A 16924-nucleotide genomic window follows, 5' to 3' on the forward strand; every position below is an offset into this window, starting at 1 on the left:
TCATTTTTTATCGTTCACTTCAGAATTCCCATCTGCTCTCCGTAATCTGGAGCCACTCCCGCACCCACTTTCGAATCCATTCCTCCTGCACTCCAGGGACTGTTGATAGCAGGGCGCTTCTTCGTGCAGTTTGTTTGGTTTCCGGGAACGCCGGCACATCTTCACTCCCTAAGACGGTTTCATAGAACTTGGTTAGCCGCCCAAGCAAATGGCTGATGTCGTGTCCTGAGTCGGGGTCATGATCATCTGGTGCTCGGATTTTCTCATTTCGACGAGTCAGCTCGGTCCATTTTTTCAACGAAACTACCTGAAGACCGCCAAATAAGGCTCGCCGGCACTCTTCCAAGATGATAGGCATCATGGACTCCCAGCTCGATGGGCGGAGGTTTACCGGGTGATGGACCTGAACGGTGGGCGAGCTCCCACGCTCACGGTGATCGCTCAAGGAAAGCTCAACCAAAACCTCCGACAGCAGGTCCACCGGGATCCAGTCAATGTGACTCAGACGAGGGCCGAGAGAGCCAGGGAGGACCCCGAGACGGAATGAACCGATCATCAAACTTGGCAGCCATTCGTTGAGATCCCAATGTGACGCTCGTTGTGTCGACTCGGGCACATAGGTCAATCGTGCGATGGAAGCCTGAATGCCCAACCTTCTGCTCGCATAGTCCAGGAGATGCTCGGCCATGTATCGGCTCTCTGCATAGCCATTGACAGCCTGCCCCCCCAAATCAACAACACTTTCTGGAATTGTCTGGGTTGGACTCTGATAGCCCATCAGAGCACCGATTGAGGACACGAAAAACATCACCGAACGAGCCTTTGTCGAAGAACATAACCTTATGAGATTCACCAAGCTACATAACTGTGAGGAAAAAGAGACCAGCGGCCAGTTTAGATTGATTGGCCAATCGTTATGAATGACCAAAGTGACCTTTCGATAGAGCTGGTCTACAATTTGGCGTTCAAGACCGAAGTTCTCATGGGATAGATCGACTTGCAAAAAGGTCACATGGCGTAAATCGATCTCCAGGTTGTGTTGCTCATTTTCCTCGATTTGGGCTGCCCGCCCGCCGCGAATCTTCATTATGCAATACACGTGGTTCACCACAGGGGCTTTAAGGAGCTCATGCAGTAAATGAACGCCGAGTGAGCCTGTGCTTTTTGTAAGAAGCACGCAGTGTCCGGGGATACTCGGTCGATGTATAAACTGAGGAGAGATGCCATCAATCATCTCTCGGTATAGAGTGAGAATGGCCTTGCGCTCTGAAAGATGATCCTCCTCGGCTGACACAAAGGGCCTTCCCCAATGATTGGTATTGGGACGCATCAAGACCAGTGTAAGCGTGCTGACGCTGGGGTTATTGTATATCAACGACGGAGTAAGCTCTTTAAGGCCGAGTCCCTGTTTTAGCGCCCTTGCGGTATTCAGGGTCTGCAGGGAGTCCATTCCACGGGCAAAGAAATCTTCCCCAAGAGCCAAATATTCCCACCCAGTCTCATACTTCACAGTGCTAAGGATGAATGACGAGACCAGGTCAGGGTCATTCGCTTGATGCCGTGTTAAAACACTTCCATCGCCCGTGCATGTATCACAGTACAGTCTTTCTATCGCGCTTTCGTACAGGTCAACTGTAGCCACTCGCTGAATCGTTCCCTTTCCTGACCGGCTCATAGGGGTGGCTGAGTTCGCAAATAGAATATGTGACTTGGCGATCCGAGCATGCGCCGGGCATTCTCTGTTTGCTTCTTGAATGGTAGGCCATACCTTCTCCACAAATGCATTCTGATCAAATGCCGAGTTGTCTACTTTTCCCTCCAATAAAAGGGCCGGTTGTATGTGATGGGCCCCAACGACCAAAGCACAACTGATGGACGGATGTTTCATCAGATGGTGTTCCATTGATATGGGGTTCGTTTTCTCTCCATTCAAAAGAATAAGAATGTCATCGCGACGAGCGACCCATTTCCAACAACCGGGATTGTTTGGGTGTGGTTCAAATATATCCCCCGTGGCATATTCATTCATATCCGAGCTTCCATGATAGGTAAACGCCAACTGCTGTCGCTCTAATGCCGTCTGCCGCTTGCTGTATAGCTCATGTTGTCCGTCCAGCGATGGCCGCAGCTCTAGCCCGAGGTCGGGATGAAACTCCAAATATTTCCAGTCGCCGGATCCACAAGAGGTGTCTGGCAGTAACAAGGGCACTAGCCCGAGCTCTGTTGATCCATATTGGTTATAGAGTGGAATCTTCGTAGCTACGTGATCCCCAATGTGCTGCGGCAGATCCCCACCAGCATACAGTATACATTCCAATTGTTGGGCACAGTACTCCAATAGATCTGGGGCCTGTGCCAACTCTTCGACAATCAAAGGTGCAAGGATTGCGACATCAACATTTGTCTGATTCAATGCCTGAACCAGTGCAGCAGCTGACGGAATGGCGGAAGCGATTGGGGCCACCATGACCGTATCAAAGGGCACTGCGTTCATCAAGTGACATGCGAGGTACGCACCCTGCAGCGTTCGTCAGTTTGTAGCCTCTGTTTTTGGGCTCCTATGGTGAAGCCATACATGGAATGGTGGGAGCATGGAATACACGCGTTTCCCGGTGATGAGGTGATTCTGTCCTCGCCGTCCCTTTGGGGGTGGCATCGCAAACATTCTCATTCCAGCCACGGCCGAAGCGTGAGTTAACGTCATCGGTTTTGGCATCCCGGTCGAGCCTGAGGTATGGATAGTTAGGAGAGGTTCCATCTGGGTCGTTGAGAATGCTTTTTCGTAAAGAATAGGCTGACTGATAGCCTGCAGAAGATCTTCCACATCAGGAACATATAAAACACGCAGGCTATTTTCTTTTAGAACCGCACTAGCAGCACTGGGACAAGCCTGGGATGTGATCACCGTTTTGCACTTCAGCTCATGTAGAAGTTTCGCATGAGCAGCAGCGCTATTTCTAGGCGAAGGAAAAAACATCTAGGGATAGACTTAGCACTCAACCGTTCCTGAACCGAGGAGCCATTTACCGACCGTATAGCCGGCTTTCACAGCCCCCAAGGCCAGTGCGACATATCGTACGTCGTTAGGGCCAATGTACGCAAGCGGTTTGAATGAAGATCCAAGTCCAATGGTCTGGACCAACCACCATGCCAAGGCGTTGATGGCGCTGGCTAGCTCGCGGTATGTGATCCCGCGATATCCCTGGTCGTAGCTTGTTGGGCATTGTGGAAACTCGGCATACACGGCATCGGGCTTTACAGCCGCATAGTGATCCACGATGTGAGGCAAGAGCTGCTCTGTTGGGTCAAAACTATCGTTGATGTTCATAGCAGTCATGGCTGAATACCTCTGGAGGTTACTAGAGAAGCCTGCTCGTGTGATCGAACATTCAACGTGAACAAAATATAAAATGAATGGCAACTAGGTAACGTCAACTCGGATGTGAACTCCTACGGCCGTTTTGTTCCATGTGGGATCCCTTTCGACACTAAACAAGATCAGCTCATTCCAAAGTACACTGCCAACTATGCACTAATCCCCAGTGGGGCTGATGCACACAACATGCCTTGCTTATCAACATAGTTTCTTGTTGGGCTTTCTGGCAACAAGAAATAGGAAAGTCAAAACGCGATTCATACGTCATATTCTCTTGCATCCTGTCCGAGGAGAAACGCGACTTTAGGGTCCACCTTCAATTGGTGATACCACATTGTGTAAGGGGTGGTGCGGAATACCGGTGATCGTCATTTGATGACCCAAAGACAATTGGAGTTGGTCCAATGTTTCTGGGAGCATCAATCCCATTTTCCACGTCCGTTCCACTGCATCGGAAGCTTTCGAGTGATACCTCGGAACTTTTTTTTTTTTTTTTTTCTTCTAGCAAAGACTGCCTCAGGTAGCGATCCCCGAACTCTGCTGCACACTAACCTTCCTGCCTGCCATGTCGAAACCTCGAGCAGCTCTTCCGTCTATCCTCGGTCGTAGGTGCACCACATGACGTACGGTGGATGCGTCTACGCAGTTGCCTCTTGGCTTCCATAATCTTTCATGCAGCCTGAGCATTCCTTAATGCCGGATCCCACACGAACTGTTAGAGCAGCCGTATCACTGCATTACCTCCTCGGGGCTGATAGTATCCTTTGAATCGTTGCTGGTAGCCAAAGGGTGACGCAAGCCTAGCAAGGTTCAAATCCCGAACTCTACTACCTTCACGGCTGGTGAGGAAAACACACAAAAGCATTTTCGCACGAAAGCAATGTCAACCCAAAGGGTAGTCATTGTCGGTGCGTAGTTTGGCCTCATCTTTGCATCAGATACTGATGTCTAGCAGGTGCCGGGGCCGGGGGAATAGCGGCCGCCACCCAACTTGCTCGACAGGGGTTCAAAGTACAAGTTCTGGAGCAGCATGGATGTGTCGGTGGTCGCTGCTCGCTTCTATACAGAGATGGTTTTGTCAGTCTTGCTGCGTCACGTCCATCACACGTCCGGTTATTAACAGAACCAGCGGTTTGACCAAGGACCATCATTGGTTCTGATGCCGGGGCTGTTCCGCAGGGCATTCGAAGACCTTGGAACTTCGCTGGCGAAAGAGGGCGTGGAAATGCTGCAATGTGAGCCTAACTACTGTATCTGGTTTTCGGACCGCGATTCGATCGAGTTGTCAAGGGATATGCCACGCCTAAAGGTCGAGGTAGAGCGACACGAAGGTCCGGGTGGGTTTCATCGTTTCTGTGCCTTCATGGCAGAGGCTGGATATCAATACGAGATGTCCATGAGAAGCGTCTTTAACCAGAGCTTCCCCACGTTGGGGAGCATGATGCATCCATCTCTGGTCAAAGCGGTACTCAATCTGCCACCTTCCACTAGCTTGTACCATCAAGCGGCCAAGTTTTTCCGTACAGAGAAGATGTGACAAGCCTGGAGTTTTACCAGCATGTATCTGGGTATGAGTCCATATCGGGCGCCTGCAACCTATTGCATGCTGCCATATGCCGAGATCACCGATGGTATCTGGTATCCAGAAGGAGGCTTCCAACGAGTGGGTATCTTAGTTCTCACCTTCACGCTTGGTTCGTTGACAACTGTCTACTAGGTCTTGCAAGCGCTTAGCGAGGTTGGCACTCGTCTCGGCGTGGACTATCGCCTCGACACTCGCGTTACTAACGTTGAACTCTCCACGGACGGTCAGAGGCGACAGGAGTTCGGCTCGAGTCGGGGGAGGTGGTTTCAGCGGACCTGGTGGTGCTCAATGCGGATCTCGTATATGCATGCAATCATCTTCTGCCACTGTCTGGTCATGCCCATCGCTTGCAAGACCGCGCGACCTCCTGTAGCAGTATCTCCTTTTTCTGGTCATTCGACGAACACATCCCCCAGCTCAGACCGCACAACGTTTTCCTAGCCAACAAGTACAGACAGAGCTTTGATGTTATATTTGACGAGCACGGCATACCGGAAGACCCTTCATTCTACGTGAATGTCCCCAGTCGAGTGGATCCCACGGCAGCACCTCCTGGCAAAGACTCCATAATGGTCTTAGTACCAGTGGGCCATTTGCCCAAACATACTGATTCTACAACCGAAGGGGAGAAAGCACGATGGGATTCCCTCGTAATCCGCACAAGAAAAACGGTGATTAAAATTATCGAGGAACGCACGGGAGCACAAGGCCTCCAATCCAAACTGTTGGATGAGCAAGTTAACACTCCCCTGACATGGCGAGATAAATTCAATTTAGATCGCGGGGCAATTCTCGGACTGTCGCATTCGTTTGATAATGTGGGTTGCTTCCGTCCAAACGTGAAGCATCCTGATATCCGAGGATTGTACTTTGCGGGCAGCAGCACTCAACCAGGCGCCGGAGTGCCGGCGTGTTTGGTCAGTGGCAGGCTTGCTTCGGAGCAAATTGTAAAGGATTGGAAACAAAGAGAGACAATTCCCCTGTCTACACCAAGACTCTTCATGACGGTCCTGACGATGTTGGGTTTACTGGTGGCGGCAATCTTCTCAATTTCTTCTTTGATTGAATCCTTCGGCAACAAAACTTCAAATCGTTCTTTAATACCATAATTAATAAAAGAGTCCGGGATCTAGGGCCACGAATTGTTTCTTTCCAACTGCCTTTGCCTCATAAATGATGTGTACCAATAACGGAATCGCCACGCGGCTCACCAGCAACGTGCAGCCGCTATCAAATTCACGCCTTATAACTTGGCACTTGTTTCAACTGATGTTGGTCTCAGAGGAGGGACGTGCTTCTTCCATAGCTCGTCCACCGTCATCCTCTCCACCTTGCCTTTTTTCTTCCATGCTGCCCGAAATTGGTGGTTTTCTTCCTGCCATCTCTGCAGCTCCGGCCCAAGCCAATCCACAATCGAATCTGCACACTCGTTGGCGGCTTCCTGTGCTAACAGATGCCCAAAGGGTGGTAGCACAACTTGACGAACTCGCCCTGCAGGCACACCACCGCTGCCGCCGACTCCAGTTCCTGTCATCCTCAATTCGTCTGCCCGTAGTTCGGGCTGGCACATCATGCATCGACCGCCAAACACATACAAGGTGCTGGGTCGAAGATGAGGAAGCTGCTCAAAGATTCGGGAGAGCTCCGGGCGGTAAAAGGGGAAGTCGCTCAGCAACAACGGGTCCACGTCGGGATGAGTGACCCGCGTGCCGGGCTGATCGGTCTCGTCATAGAGAGGTCGCGAGAAGGTGAAAACCTCTTGGTGTCTAGTGGTGGTGAGAGTGACTGGACGCCCTTGTCCTCCTCGCGCCTTCAACTCTCGCTTGCCCAGTGGATGAATTGCCGTTGGGAGATCTCGAAGTCCATATTGGACCCATCTCTCCATTGCGCGAGGGTCCCAGCTCTGATAGAATGACGAGTGATTGAATGCCTCGGCTGCGACCTGTCGAGACGGCCATCGATCACGCCGATATGTAGACAGTTGCGTGGTCTCTCGGATGGTACGTTTGTTGTCAAACCTTCCACCGTCGTCTAACTCGGTTACCTGGCGCTGGATGATGGGATCCAGTAGCACGAGGCTATAGAGCAGGCGCGGGTGGATCAGGCTGAGACTAATCCTGATACTTTATTAGAGAGGTTCGAGCTGGGCCAGGATCGTACCTACAAATGCGCCCCTCCCATGCTGTGTCCAATTCCAACAATAGGTTGCGGCATCTCCGCATGTTTCAGATTCACCAAATGCAGTAGATCCCGGGGATGATCAAACCAACTCGCTAAGGCAACTTGTCAGTGAGCATAGGGTATCTTGTGGGCTAAGCTTCACTCACGATCATTTCCAAGCATTGCCTCATTTAGAACGCCACTCCGTCCCTGGTGCGCGGCGTCAGCCATCCAGACTCCCCGAATGCGGATTCCACTGGCTTTCCAACGGCTGTATATCTCTTCCCACAATGGCTCGTACGTTTCCTGCTCATGTCTTAGGAGCCTTTCACACTGAGACTGATCCACGGGAGCTAACCTTTGGTAAGCTGTTGGCATGCGCCGCCAGAATGGTCACATCCCCCGCATGTGGACTTGGATTGTCAAGAGGAATGTATTGCTTAACGGCCAAAGAAAGAACATCTTCCTCGCTCGCGGTCGCAGCAACGTATTCCCGCATATACTGACAGGGCACAACGTGCTCAACGCAGCGAAATGAAGTAGACGTGGCGGACGACATGGTTTCTTTCTGTGGTCTCCAATGGTTTATGCTTTCCACAGTTTCATTCGCACAAATCTGATTCTTTCCAGTATTGCTAAGTCTATCCACCCACACCTTATACTTCCCATTCTGCCTTTTAAGGGCTAGATGAAGCAACTCCCTTCGCATTCCACAGGTCGATAGGAAAGCCCGTTTGTGACACGGGAACTATTGTCTTACTCTTCTCCACGGAGCAGGGGTCATCTGATTGGATTCGAAACTTGGTCTGTCCTTTTGGGAAACGGACTACATTCTGAGTCCATGTCACCCGTGGCTACACAAACCCCAACGGCAATAAAGCTCCGATTCTTAGTGTCAACGTTGAACAATCCACAACCTACAGCAACACTCTCTTTGCTCCAATCATGGATGCAATGTATAGTAAGCTTTCTCACTAGTACCATGTAGAACTTGAACGGTCATTCTCCGCCCACGCCGAGTCTTTCTTGGTACGATGCCCACTCAGGCCGAGGCAGATTTATATATGTAGGTTCTACACCAAGAATCACTCAGAGTTTGACGGATTGTCTCTCAGTTAGACCACATGGCCCAATCCAATATGGCAGATGGGTCTTTTCTACTTTGATTGACAGCACCCCGATCATCTGGCGAGTTAATTTACCTTGATAGATGATGCCATGGGCTTTCATGAGGTATAGTGAAAAGGGACAGATTATTGCGATTGCATTTCTTACGCTCGTGCGCATTCGACAGTTACCGTGATTATTAACTGTTGGAACCTTGATCTTTTCTCGGCTTCGTTGCCTTGGTGAGCGAGCTCCCCGGTGTTTTAACTTGTTAGGTACACCCTCCTACTGTTCTCGGCGATACCATTCCCATTTGTCCATTAATCTCACCAGGTGATGCAAATCGGCATGCATGGGAGCACCGAGTGGGCTGCCAATGGCCTATGCCGGCGTGTCCCTGTGATATCAGGATCACAGGGATATAGGAATAATTGGCGACCGTGTGATTATATCCCAATTTACTCCGTACATACGGCTCCTTTCAAGTTGCACCCACAGGGCAACCACGTACGTCATGCCGACCCAGGCCTCGCCCCTTGACCCCATGATCTGGAAGGCGATGCAAGGAGGGAGTGAGGATCTGCTAGGAGAAGGCAAATCCCGAGCAAGGGCCATTACATCATCACCAGTCCTCAAGAAACCCTAAACGTAGAGCAACACACTGGTCTTTGGCATCGTGTCATCATGCAGGTATTCAAGCACTCATTCCTTGTTCTTGTCGACCCTGACTGCCACCGAGGTTATTGTTTACTTTGCGGGTGGATCCTAGGCACGAGGTTCATGTGGTTCAGTAAGTTGACTTTCAACCATGTAGACTCGTCAGCTTCTTTTCAAAGTTCAATCCGGAACCACTTTTTGTCGGCGCTTACTGTGCCGTTTCATGACTTCCTAGAACTATAGGATTTGAAGCTACCGCGCGGAACTATCTGATAGCAATGATATGACTCCTTCGAGGTAACGGCCTTCTCTCCCATTCTTGGGTTGCTCTTGGATCTAGGAACCATCACTGCTACAGCTGACACTCGTAATGCCCACTCCTTCCGTTCTTGTCATTGGTATGTACTATGAGTCTCGACACTTGCCAGCATCCTGACTATTCCAGGCGCCGGTGCCGGAGGAATCGCGACGGCAGCTCGTCTCGCGCAGCAGGGAGCCAAGGTGAAGGTCATTGAGAAGAATGATTTTGTTGGAGGCAGATGCTCGACCATCGAGGAAGAAGGATTTGTACGTCTGCGCCAAAGCATGCAAGGTCTGGTTCTAATTGCCGCAGCGCTTTGATCAAGGCCCATCCCTTGTTCTTATGCCAGAAATCTTTGTCGAAGCTTTCCAGGACCTTGGGACTTCTATCAAGCAAGAAGGACTCGACATGATCAAGTGTGACCCAAACTACTGCATCTGGTTTGCCGATGATGATACCGTCCAAGTATCTTCCAATCTCTCTCAGCTCAAACACGAAGTTCAGCGCCACGAAGGACCCGATAGCTTTCCCAGGCTATGTGCATTTTTAGCGGAGTCGGGAACCTACTATGACTTGGCTCTGAAGTATGTTCTACGTCGCAACTATCTATCGATGGTGAGTTTGTTGCAGCCCAAGGTCCTGCTAGGACTGGGCACTGCGAATGCGACCGTGGGCGACTGTCTACGGCCGCGTCTCCAAATATTTCTATTCCGATAAAATGCGCAGGGTATGGACATTTGCTTCGATGTACATGGGCATGAGCCCCTATGCAGCGCCCGGCACCTACTCTTTACTGCAGTACATCGAGACGGTAGACGGCATCTGGTATCCGCGCGGAGGCTTCCAAGCGGTAGGTTTCCGTTCCGAGTGCATTCCCGCTTGCTGCTGCTCATCTATTCTTCGCCAGATCCTCCAGTGCCTTGCAGATGTTGGTCGAAGGTCTGGCGTTCAGTACCGGCTCAACAGCCCTGTTGAGTCAATTCTTGTCTCGCAAGACCGCGGAAGGTCTGCCCGAGGGGTTCGTCTTTCTTCTGGCGAAGAGCTCTACGCAGATATTATTGTGGCAAATGCAGACCTTGTATATGTCTATAACGAGCTTCTTCCTCCCTCAGAAGCAGCCCTCGCGCTCAAGCGCCGACCGGCCTCGTGCAGCAGTGTCTCATTCTTCTGGGCTATAGACCGCACCCTCCCACAGTTGAAAGCACACAATATCTTCCTAGCTGACAAGTATCAAGAGAGTTTCGATGCTATTTTCAAAGACCACGATTTCCCCAGCGAGCCCTCCTTTTATGTCAATGTCCCGAGTCGAGTCGACCCCACGGCTGCACCAGCGGGGAATGAAGCAATGGTTGTCTTAGTTCCGGTAGGCCATTTAAACACTGGGTCAGCCTATGAAGCATGGTCTTGGGAGAAGAGAGTTCCAGCTATTAGGGACTTTGTTCTGGAGACTCTCGCGGCAAGAGCAGGACTAGAAGACTTGAGGTCATGCATTCTCTCCGAGAAATTCGAGACTCCGGCTACATGGCAGTCCAAATTTAACTTGGACCAGGGTGCAATCCTCGGATTGTCACATAGCTTCCTCAATGTTCTCAGCTTCCGCCCGAAAACCAAACATCCCGATATCGAGAATCTTTACTTCGTTGGTGCAAGTACGCATCCGGGCACGGGGGTACCTATCTGTTTGGCTGGTGGGAAGTTGGTGGCACAACAGATCATGGAAGACTACAACCAGGCAGACGAGGAATAGATATCAAGCGAATTTACAGGTGTCATCGCTGCCACCGCAGTACTCGCCTTTCTCTTGCTACTGCTCGTTAGCTACCACTCTTAAAGCAGCTCTTCATAATTGAGTGATTGAAGCATTTCTACTCGAAAATTGCCACCATATTGGGGCGTCCCTTTTTAAAATTTGAGCGGCGACAGGTTCGAATCCGGAGAAAGATTTAACAGTCGACTGGCTCTTTCCTAAGTTGAGATTAACCAATAAAACTACTTCTCCGTCCGCAACTCTCTGTATGCACGCTGACTCTGAATCTGCTCCTCAGAAAACCAATTTCCGTGCATGCCGTAAGGCACTCGTTGAGGCAGCATGATCCTGGCTACGACCTCTTTCATCGATACAGCATCGATGATCCACAGCTCGCTGCGCGAATCTGGGGTTGGCTGTCCATTTGAATCCAGCTGGGATTCGTCAAATACGTATGTCACAATTCACCCTTCATCCTCCGAATGGCCCTGGCGACGCGGCACAAAAGAGCATTCCTGTGCATACCAACCACTTGGGAGCTTGAAGACTTTCACCGCGTCGTCTGGGTCGGTAGATTTCAACACCTCCTGTATTGACCTAGTGTCCACTGCTCCAGTGACCTGAGGTGGCGGGCTTGCGATTCCTCGGTCAATAAGTGCTTTCACGTCAATCTTCACTAGACAATCAATTTTAATGCCCGTTGTGGAGGCGGAGGTGAAGTTTCCATCCGACATGGAACATCCATAGATGAATTGAGCTGCCGTCATTTCGCGATGCCGGGGAACATTGGGAAACTCGAATGGAATGACCGAAAGAGCCCACTGGTGAATTATTTCCCGCGATATCTGATAATAGTAGAGACGCGACTCCGGCTCCTCCGCGCAGACACTCTCAGGCGGTGTCAAAGACCCCATGGTATACAACGGAGCAAGACTGTTTTCGCGACAGAGCAAAAGGTGAATTCGTGGACCTTCCGAGCTCTCTTCGTCCCAGGTATTCGCGGTGTGCATAACAATGCAAGGGGAAGTTTCATGCCAGTGGACTTGATTGGGGGCATGTCGTGGAAATACCCCTAGCCTCGTTCGTCCGTTCGCGTCGTATTCAACGGCCGACTCATTGTTCCGGAGCCGGAATGGATCTAGAGAGACCGGACAGTCGATTATCACAGTGTAGTTGGACGAAACGCCGAAATCGTGCATCAGCTTGCCCGATGACAGCCCCGGAACTGGCTGGTTGAGACGCGCCTCCGACAATGACAATTCGGCGGGCACGATGGAATATTGAACAAACGGTGGCAGGAAAGTAGAATGGAACAGGATCAGCTCTCCGGTTCTCCGGTCCACGCGAGGCTGCACAAGTCCCGCTTCAATCAGTTTCTGCTTTCTGCTACCAAGCCCTTAGGGTAATATACTGACATGGGCCGTTGTCATCTCCTTGTAGAAACCCTCAATTCCCTTTCCCCCAAAGTAAGGCTCACGCCTGCCTTCATCGGCTGCCTTTCCCTGGCCCTCTCCTTCCGCACGAGAGCCGGTAAACCACCCAACTGTCTTCAGCGATGGCAAAAGAACCCTCATCGGAGGTCCGATTTCATTGGTTGCCAGCACACGCCCATCGTGATGGACGATATTGGTATTGGCAGCCCCGATTCTCTTTATTGGGCGAGCGATGATCTTCAGAAGAGAGGCAAAGACAATTATGTAGGCACGAACCATGCCAATGAGAATTTGGACCCGAGAAGGACTGGGATTAACCAGTGTCGCCATACTAGGTATCACGGGGTATAGGGATCTGTTCTTTCTTGTGGCACTATAGACATCGGTGAGAACGTATTGATTGCTAAATTGCGGCTTCACACCAAAGCCAGGGATTTTTTCAAAGAAGACCCCCGTTAGCATTCCATCACCATCAAACCAGTGGATATCGCCGTGAGTGTTGCTATCCGCCAGTGGATTGCTGCCGTTTCGCACATATTGGCCAGCGATGAACTCGTCGGGTATCAAGCCTTCGGATTTGCACGGAACAGAGGAAACAGTGGTTCGTATCGGGGCATAATTGCCTTCTAGATACCTGAGATATGTGAGTTCAGACTCCTTGTGGCCAGTTTCAGTATTCGGGACCTCCTCACGGGTGTCTTTTACTGCGTGTAGACATTCTCGGACGAAATTACTCTACACTGACAGTATAGAACAAGTGCAGAACAGTAACACAATAATACCAAGATTAGAGTCAACGAAGATGCAAATTCCGAGGGTGCACCAGGATAAAGAGCGGCTTTCAATAGTCATAAATCTCATCCCTTGGAGCCTGATTTGAATCCCGTAGGGTTTGGAATACCCGGTTTCGTGGCGCATCTCCTGCCAGTGGCTCCATCGGGAAGTTAGCTCACCTTTGACTTTCACCGTTTCGCCATCGGACGCGAGGGGCAAGAGCAATCCCATGCAAATGATCCACTGATCTCATGAGCAATGTCATAATCAGCTGCGGGGAGTCCAAGTGGGCGGTCGTCATGCCAATCGCAGAATAAATCGGCGGCACAAATCTCCCTTGAGCATCGGGTGAAATTCTACTATTATCTCGGCAATCACTAGTTATACAACTCTGGGATACTTCACAGCCTTGGAGTGTCGTTATGGGTCTTGATTATACTATGGTGTTTGTCTTACTTCCCCTAAACTGAATATCGCTAACTGGCTCAGCCACGTTTATTATAATATCCCCCTGGGGGTAGCATTGACCATTCTCTCGTGGCCATTCCTCACGCGGATGGACTGGATCAAGACACTTACCCTTATCACGGTAAAGAGTCTCTCATCTCCCATTTGGCTACTTTCTCACTCCTCCATAGGTTGCGATAATTGGAACCATTCCTTGGGATTCGTACCTCGTTCCCAAGCAGATCTGGACATATCCGCCAAGCGCAGTCCTTGGATTTACCCTGTTCTCCATTCCCCTTGAGGAAGTATTCTTTTTTTTCATTCAGACATATAATACAAGTCTCATTTACATGGCGTTGACTAGGCGATTGGTTTTCCCGGCATATCTCTGTCGGTCCTCTCCTATCCGGACAGCTGCTGGATCTCTTTTTATCTCCATTTTGGTTTTGGCAGGTTTTCTCGCCATCTTCACTGGAGGACACTACACCTACCTTGGGTTGATCCTCTCGTGGGCGTGTTCGTTCCTATTATTGCAATGGTGGGTCGTCTTTAGTTCTTTAGTCCCCCTGGCCAAATGCCGCAGGCTCAGCGAGTATCCAGGGCTCTGTCTTCTGGCTTCCTTCTAGCTTTACCGTGGAAGGAGATGGTATTCTCTGTTATTATTCCCACTTTCTTCCTGTGGATGGTCGACACCCTTGCCTTGCAACGTGGTCACTGGGTGATCGAAAAGCCAACTAAACTAGAAATTCAACTTTGGGGGGGTTTGGATATGGAGTGTGTACCCCCTCTTAATGGAACGCATGAACACAATGGCACTGACCCGATCAGGGAAGCTCTGTTCTTCCTGCTCACTAATGCCTTGGTCGTCAACGGTATGGTCGTTGCCGATCATGCGATCGCTCTTATGCACTGTCGACAAGCGCAGTCTGTTGGGGTGGTCCATGAAGGCCCACCATGTACTCACGTCTTGGTCGATGCCATAAATTCCACCACAAAGACAGATAAATCCTTTGTTTCCAGTCTTGCTCACTCTGTCAAGCGTCTATCTTATTCCAGTCAAAGCATGTACCTGGGAAGTGCTATGTTTCAGGGAGCTCTACGAATCGACCTTATTTACCTGTGAGTTGTACAGGCGCTCTTGCTTTCCCTCAAACTGACACTTTTCATCAGGTATGCATTTTGTCGTGTCGCTGATGACCTGGTTGATGAAGCTTCGAGTCAGGATCGTGCATGCGCTGTGATAGAGGATTGCAGTGACCTGCTTACTACCAAATTTGTGCATCCGTCCAAATTTCGGGAGAACATCATGAAGACAACATCGGGCTTGTGTGCGCCTCGTGAGCTTGTTGATGTTATCGATAACCTTCCGGTGTCCCGGCTCACACTCCAGCCCCTGCAGGGTCTACTGGAGGGCTTTCGCATTGATTTAGGCTTCGATACAAAGAGAGGCACTTTTCCCATTGCTAATGGAACAGACCTGGACTGTTATTCCTACCGAGTGGCAAGCACGGTGGCCCGGTGCATTCTCGATCTCGTCTTCCACCATTATCCAAGCCATCCTTCTGCTACCGACCCGTCACTCCGTCGTGATGCGATCTTTTCTGCTGAGCAGATGGGGAAGGCGTTGCAGTATGTCAACATGGCGCGAGACATAGGCCGCGATGCAGCAATTAATCGGGTGTACCTGCCGACTACATGGTTGAAAGAAATCGGTCTCTCTCCCGCAGACGTTATTTTCTGCCCTTCAGATCCTCGCATAGAGAAACTACGATACAGACTTATCAACCAAGCTAGGCGCTTGTATGACGAGTCCGAAGCAGCCATTCAATATCTGCCGGTGCAGGTTCAGGGCCCTCTGCGAGCAACGGTCGCAACCTATATGGAAATCGGGGCTGTCCTTGAAGAAGGCGTTCGCCCGCGTAGGCCCTGGCAAAAGCTGAAATTGTCCCTTGGGCGCCGATTCGTTGTGGCGTATATGGCCATGGGCAAGGTTGCATTCTCGCAAGTCGCAGCATTCCCCAGATAATGGTCCGGCCAGGAACTTGCTACTACTGGCCTCATGTCCAGTGGGATAGGGAGCCAAACAAAAAAAATATACAAGCCAACATCGTCAACATCTCCTTGCCGCTACGTCGACACATACCTGGCTCGTCTGAAGTACGGCACATAGGGGGGTCTTACTTAGAAGGGGGAAACATTTAGCAAAGCTCGCCGTACCTATCCCCTTGACTTGACCCAGTACTCAATTCATCCCGAGAGAGATGAGATCAGACTGACACTATTCGTCCTGGCGCGAGAGGTGCAAGAGGCATTCGCCAACATCTTCGCCACCGGGTTCAGTTTGCTTCTCACATGGGGGCGAGGAGGGGAAGGCCATAATGAGGAATGGGCAGATTTAAATCGGCCCTGTTACCCAAGCATTCGATAGCTTCGTGCTGCTCCGCCCAGGCCTCCAGCCAGGTCCCGTTTCAAACACATCGCCCGGTTCGCAACGCCGTCAAACCCGCTTTTGTATGCGGTGCCATCACAGAAATACCCGTGCCCCGAGTTGTTTGTAGGCCAAGGTGCAATAAATAACCTATCACTGCGAACGCTGGCTGGGGCAGTTCACGGTCCCCGGCCAGGCTCCACCTACCACGGTCGCATGCTGGGAACCATCCGCCAGCTCGGATGCGCCATTTTCCAAAAGAATTCCTCCGCCCCCGAATCCTACGCGGCGAGGTGTATCACTATCAGTAGTTGAATCTGGGGCTCAATGCCACCTTGTCGGAGGACCAAGCGACATTCCTATTTCAGCTGCAGGCCGTCGAGTCCATCGAAGGTCGCAGGCGCCATATCTGTCAGGCATATTGGACGCCCTTGGCACCGTTGGTCGATATGGGACATCTTTCGCTGCTGCGGTTGCCCGTTCATCCTTCTTTGTCGGATGTCATCCGGGTGGTATTTGCGTTCTGGGGGGGGAATCTAAAGCTGTCTCAGTAGGGTTTTGTTAGCTCCGATAGTTCATGCCCAACGAGTGCTTGAATTTTATACAACATACTCGGTGGACATTGCAGTTGTCGCTGGATATGTAGCTGCAGTGGTTGTAGAAGATAGAAGGTAGAAGGATGGCCTGAAGCACGAGTCTCGCTGTCGGGGTCAAAACACGTGCTGCATAACGCGCATGCATAGTTAACTACGCCGGCTGAGTCATCTATCCTTTCGCCGGTCCTGTCTTGTCCTCCACCAAATCTGTAGCTTTACCACCGCCCTGTCTCTCCCGAGCAAGCCGTGATTCTTGAATAGGCTTCGAGCATTTCCCAGATCCTTGAGACAGGTCCTCGTTTCAACTTGCTTC

The 16924-nt window shown here is 50.8% G+C and overlaps 6 protein-coding genes across 6 annotated transcripts; 3 read left to right on the plus strand and 3 right to left on the minus strand.

Moving 5' to 3' along the window:
- Positions 1 to 19: 19 nt before the first annotated feature.
- On the minus strand, positions 20 to 3337 carry P170DRAFT_425613 (NRPS-like enzyme; the record flags this gene model as incomplete). The annotated part of the gene is made up of 3 exons (XM_024847650.1): positions 20 to 2518; positions 2576 to 2890; positions 3032 to 3337. 3 exons carry the CDS (start codon positions 3335 to 3337, stop codon positions 20 to 22), a joined length of 3120 nt encoding a protein of 1039 aa, XP_024706684.1.
- A 919-nt stretch (positions 3338 to 4256) lies between these two features.
- P170DRAFT_474924 (phytoene desaturase family protein) lies at positions 4257 to 5615 on the plus strand (the record flags this gene model as incomplete). Its single annotated transcript, XM_024853199.1, has 6 exons — positions 4257 to 4284; positions 4332 to 4453; positions 4506 to 4870; positions 4934 to 5070; positions 5190 to 5533; positions 5586 to 5615. 6 exons carry the CDS (start codon positions 4257 to 4259, stop codon positions 5613 to 5615), a joined length of 1026 nt encoding a protein of 341 aa, XP_024706685.1.
- Positions 5616 to 6204: 589 nt separating this feature from the next.
- On the minus strand, positions 6205 to 7680 carry P170DRAFT_354800 (alpha/beta hydrolase; the record flags this gene model as incomplete). The annotated part of the gene is made up of 4 exons (XM_024844059.1): positions 6205 to 7078; positions 7126 to 7234; positions 7289 to 7427; positions 7480 to 7680. 4 exons carry the CDS (start codon positions 7678 to 7680, stop codon positions 6205 to 6207), a joined length of 1323 nt encoding a protein of 440 aa, XP_024706686.1.
- Positions 7681 to 9255: 1575 nt separating this feature from the next.
- P170DRAFT_474926 (phytoene desaturase family protein) lies at positions 9256 to 10933 on the plus strand (the record flags this gene model as incomplete). Its single annotated transcript, XM_024853200.1, has 5 exons — positions 9256 to 9283; positions 9331 to 9452; positions 9499 to 9801; positions 9833 to 10036; positions 10094 to 10933. 5 exons carry the CDS (start codon positions 9256 to 9258, stop codon positions 10931 to 10933), a joined length of 1497 nt encoding a protein of 498 aa, XP_024706687.1.
- Positions 10934 to 11137: 204 nt separating this feature from the next.
- Positions 11138 to 13199, minus strand: P170DRAFT_464288 (carotenoid oxygenase family protein). The gene is made up of 3 exons (XM_024852233.1): positions 13059 to 13199; positions 12349 to 13000; positions 11138 to 12282 (listed from the first exon to the last, which is right to left on the minus strand). The coding sequence occupies exons 1-3, from the start codon at positions 13082 to 13084 to the stop codon at positions 11398 to 11400; spliced, it is 1563 nt and encodes a 520-aa protein (XP_024706688.1). The 5' UTR covers positions 13085 to 13199; the 3' UTR covers positions 11138 to 11397.
- A 363-nt stretch (positions 13200 to 13562) lies between these two features.
- Positions 13563 to 15613, plus strand: P170DRAFT_446455 (phytoene synthase; the record flags this gene model as incomplete). The annotated part of the gene is made up of 6 exons (XM_024850793.1): positions 13563 to 13585; positions 13630 to 13729; positions 13779 to 14125; positions 14188 to 14361; positions 14416 to 14706; positions 14758 to 15613. 6 exons carry the CDS (start codon positions 13563 to 13565, stop codon positions 15611 to 15613), a joined length of 1791 nt encoding a protein of 596 aa, XP_024706689.1.
- Between the last annotated feature and the right edge of the window lie 1311 nt (positions 15614 to 16924).

The sequence above is a fragment of the Aspergillus steynii genome, assembly GCF_002849105.1.
Source record: "Aspergillus steynii IBT 23096 chromosome Unknown P170scaffold_3, whole genome shotgun sequence".
Taxonomy (NCBI): Eukaryota; Fungi; Ascomycota; class Eurotiomycetes; order Eurotiales; family Aspergillaceae; genus Aspergillus; species Aspergillus steynii.

Excerpts from the sequence above, each read along its gene's own strand:
- P170DRAFT_464288 (XM_024852233.1), bottom strand. The coding sequence starts at position 13,084 with ATGTCTACACGCAGTAAAAGACACCC. Across the intron at positions 13,001-13,058 it reads ACACGCAGTAAAAGACACCC|GTATCTAGAAGGCAATTATG; the intron begins GTGAGGAGGTCC and ends CACATATCTCAG. Across the intron at positions 12,283-12,348 it reads AGGAGATGACAACGGCCCAT|CCTCGCGTGGACCGGAGAAC; the intron begins GTCAGTATATTA and ends GGACTTGTGCAG.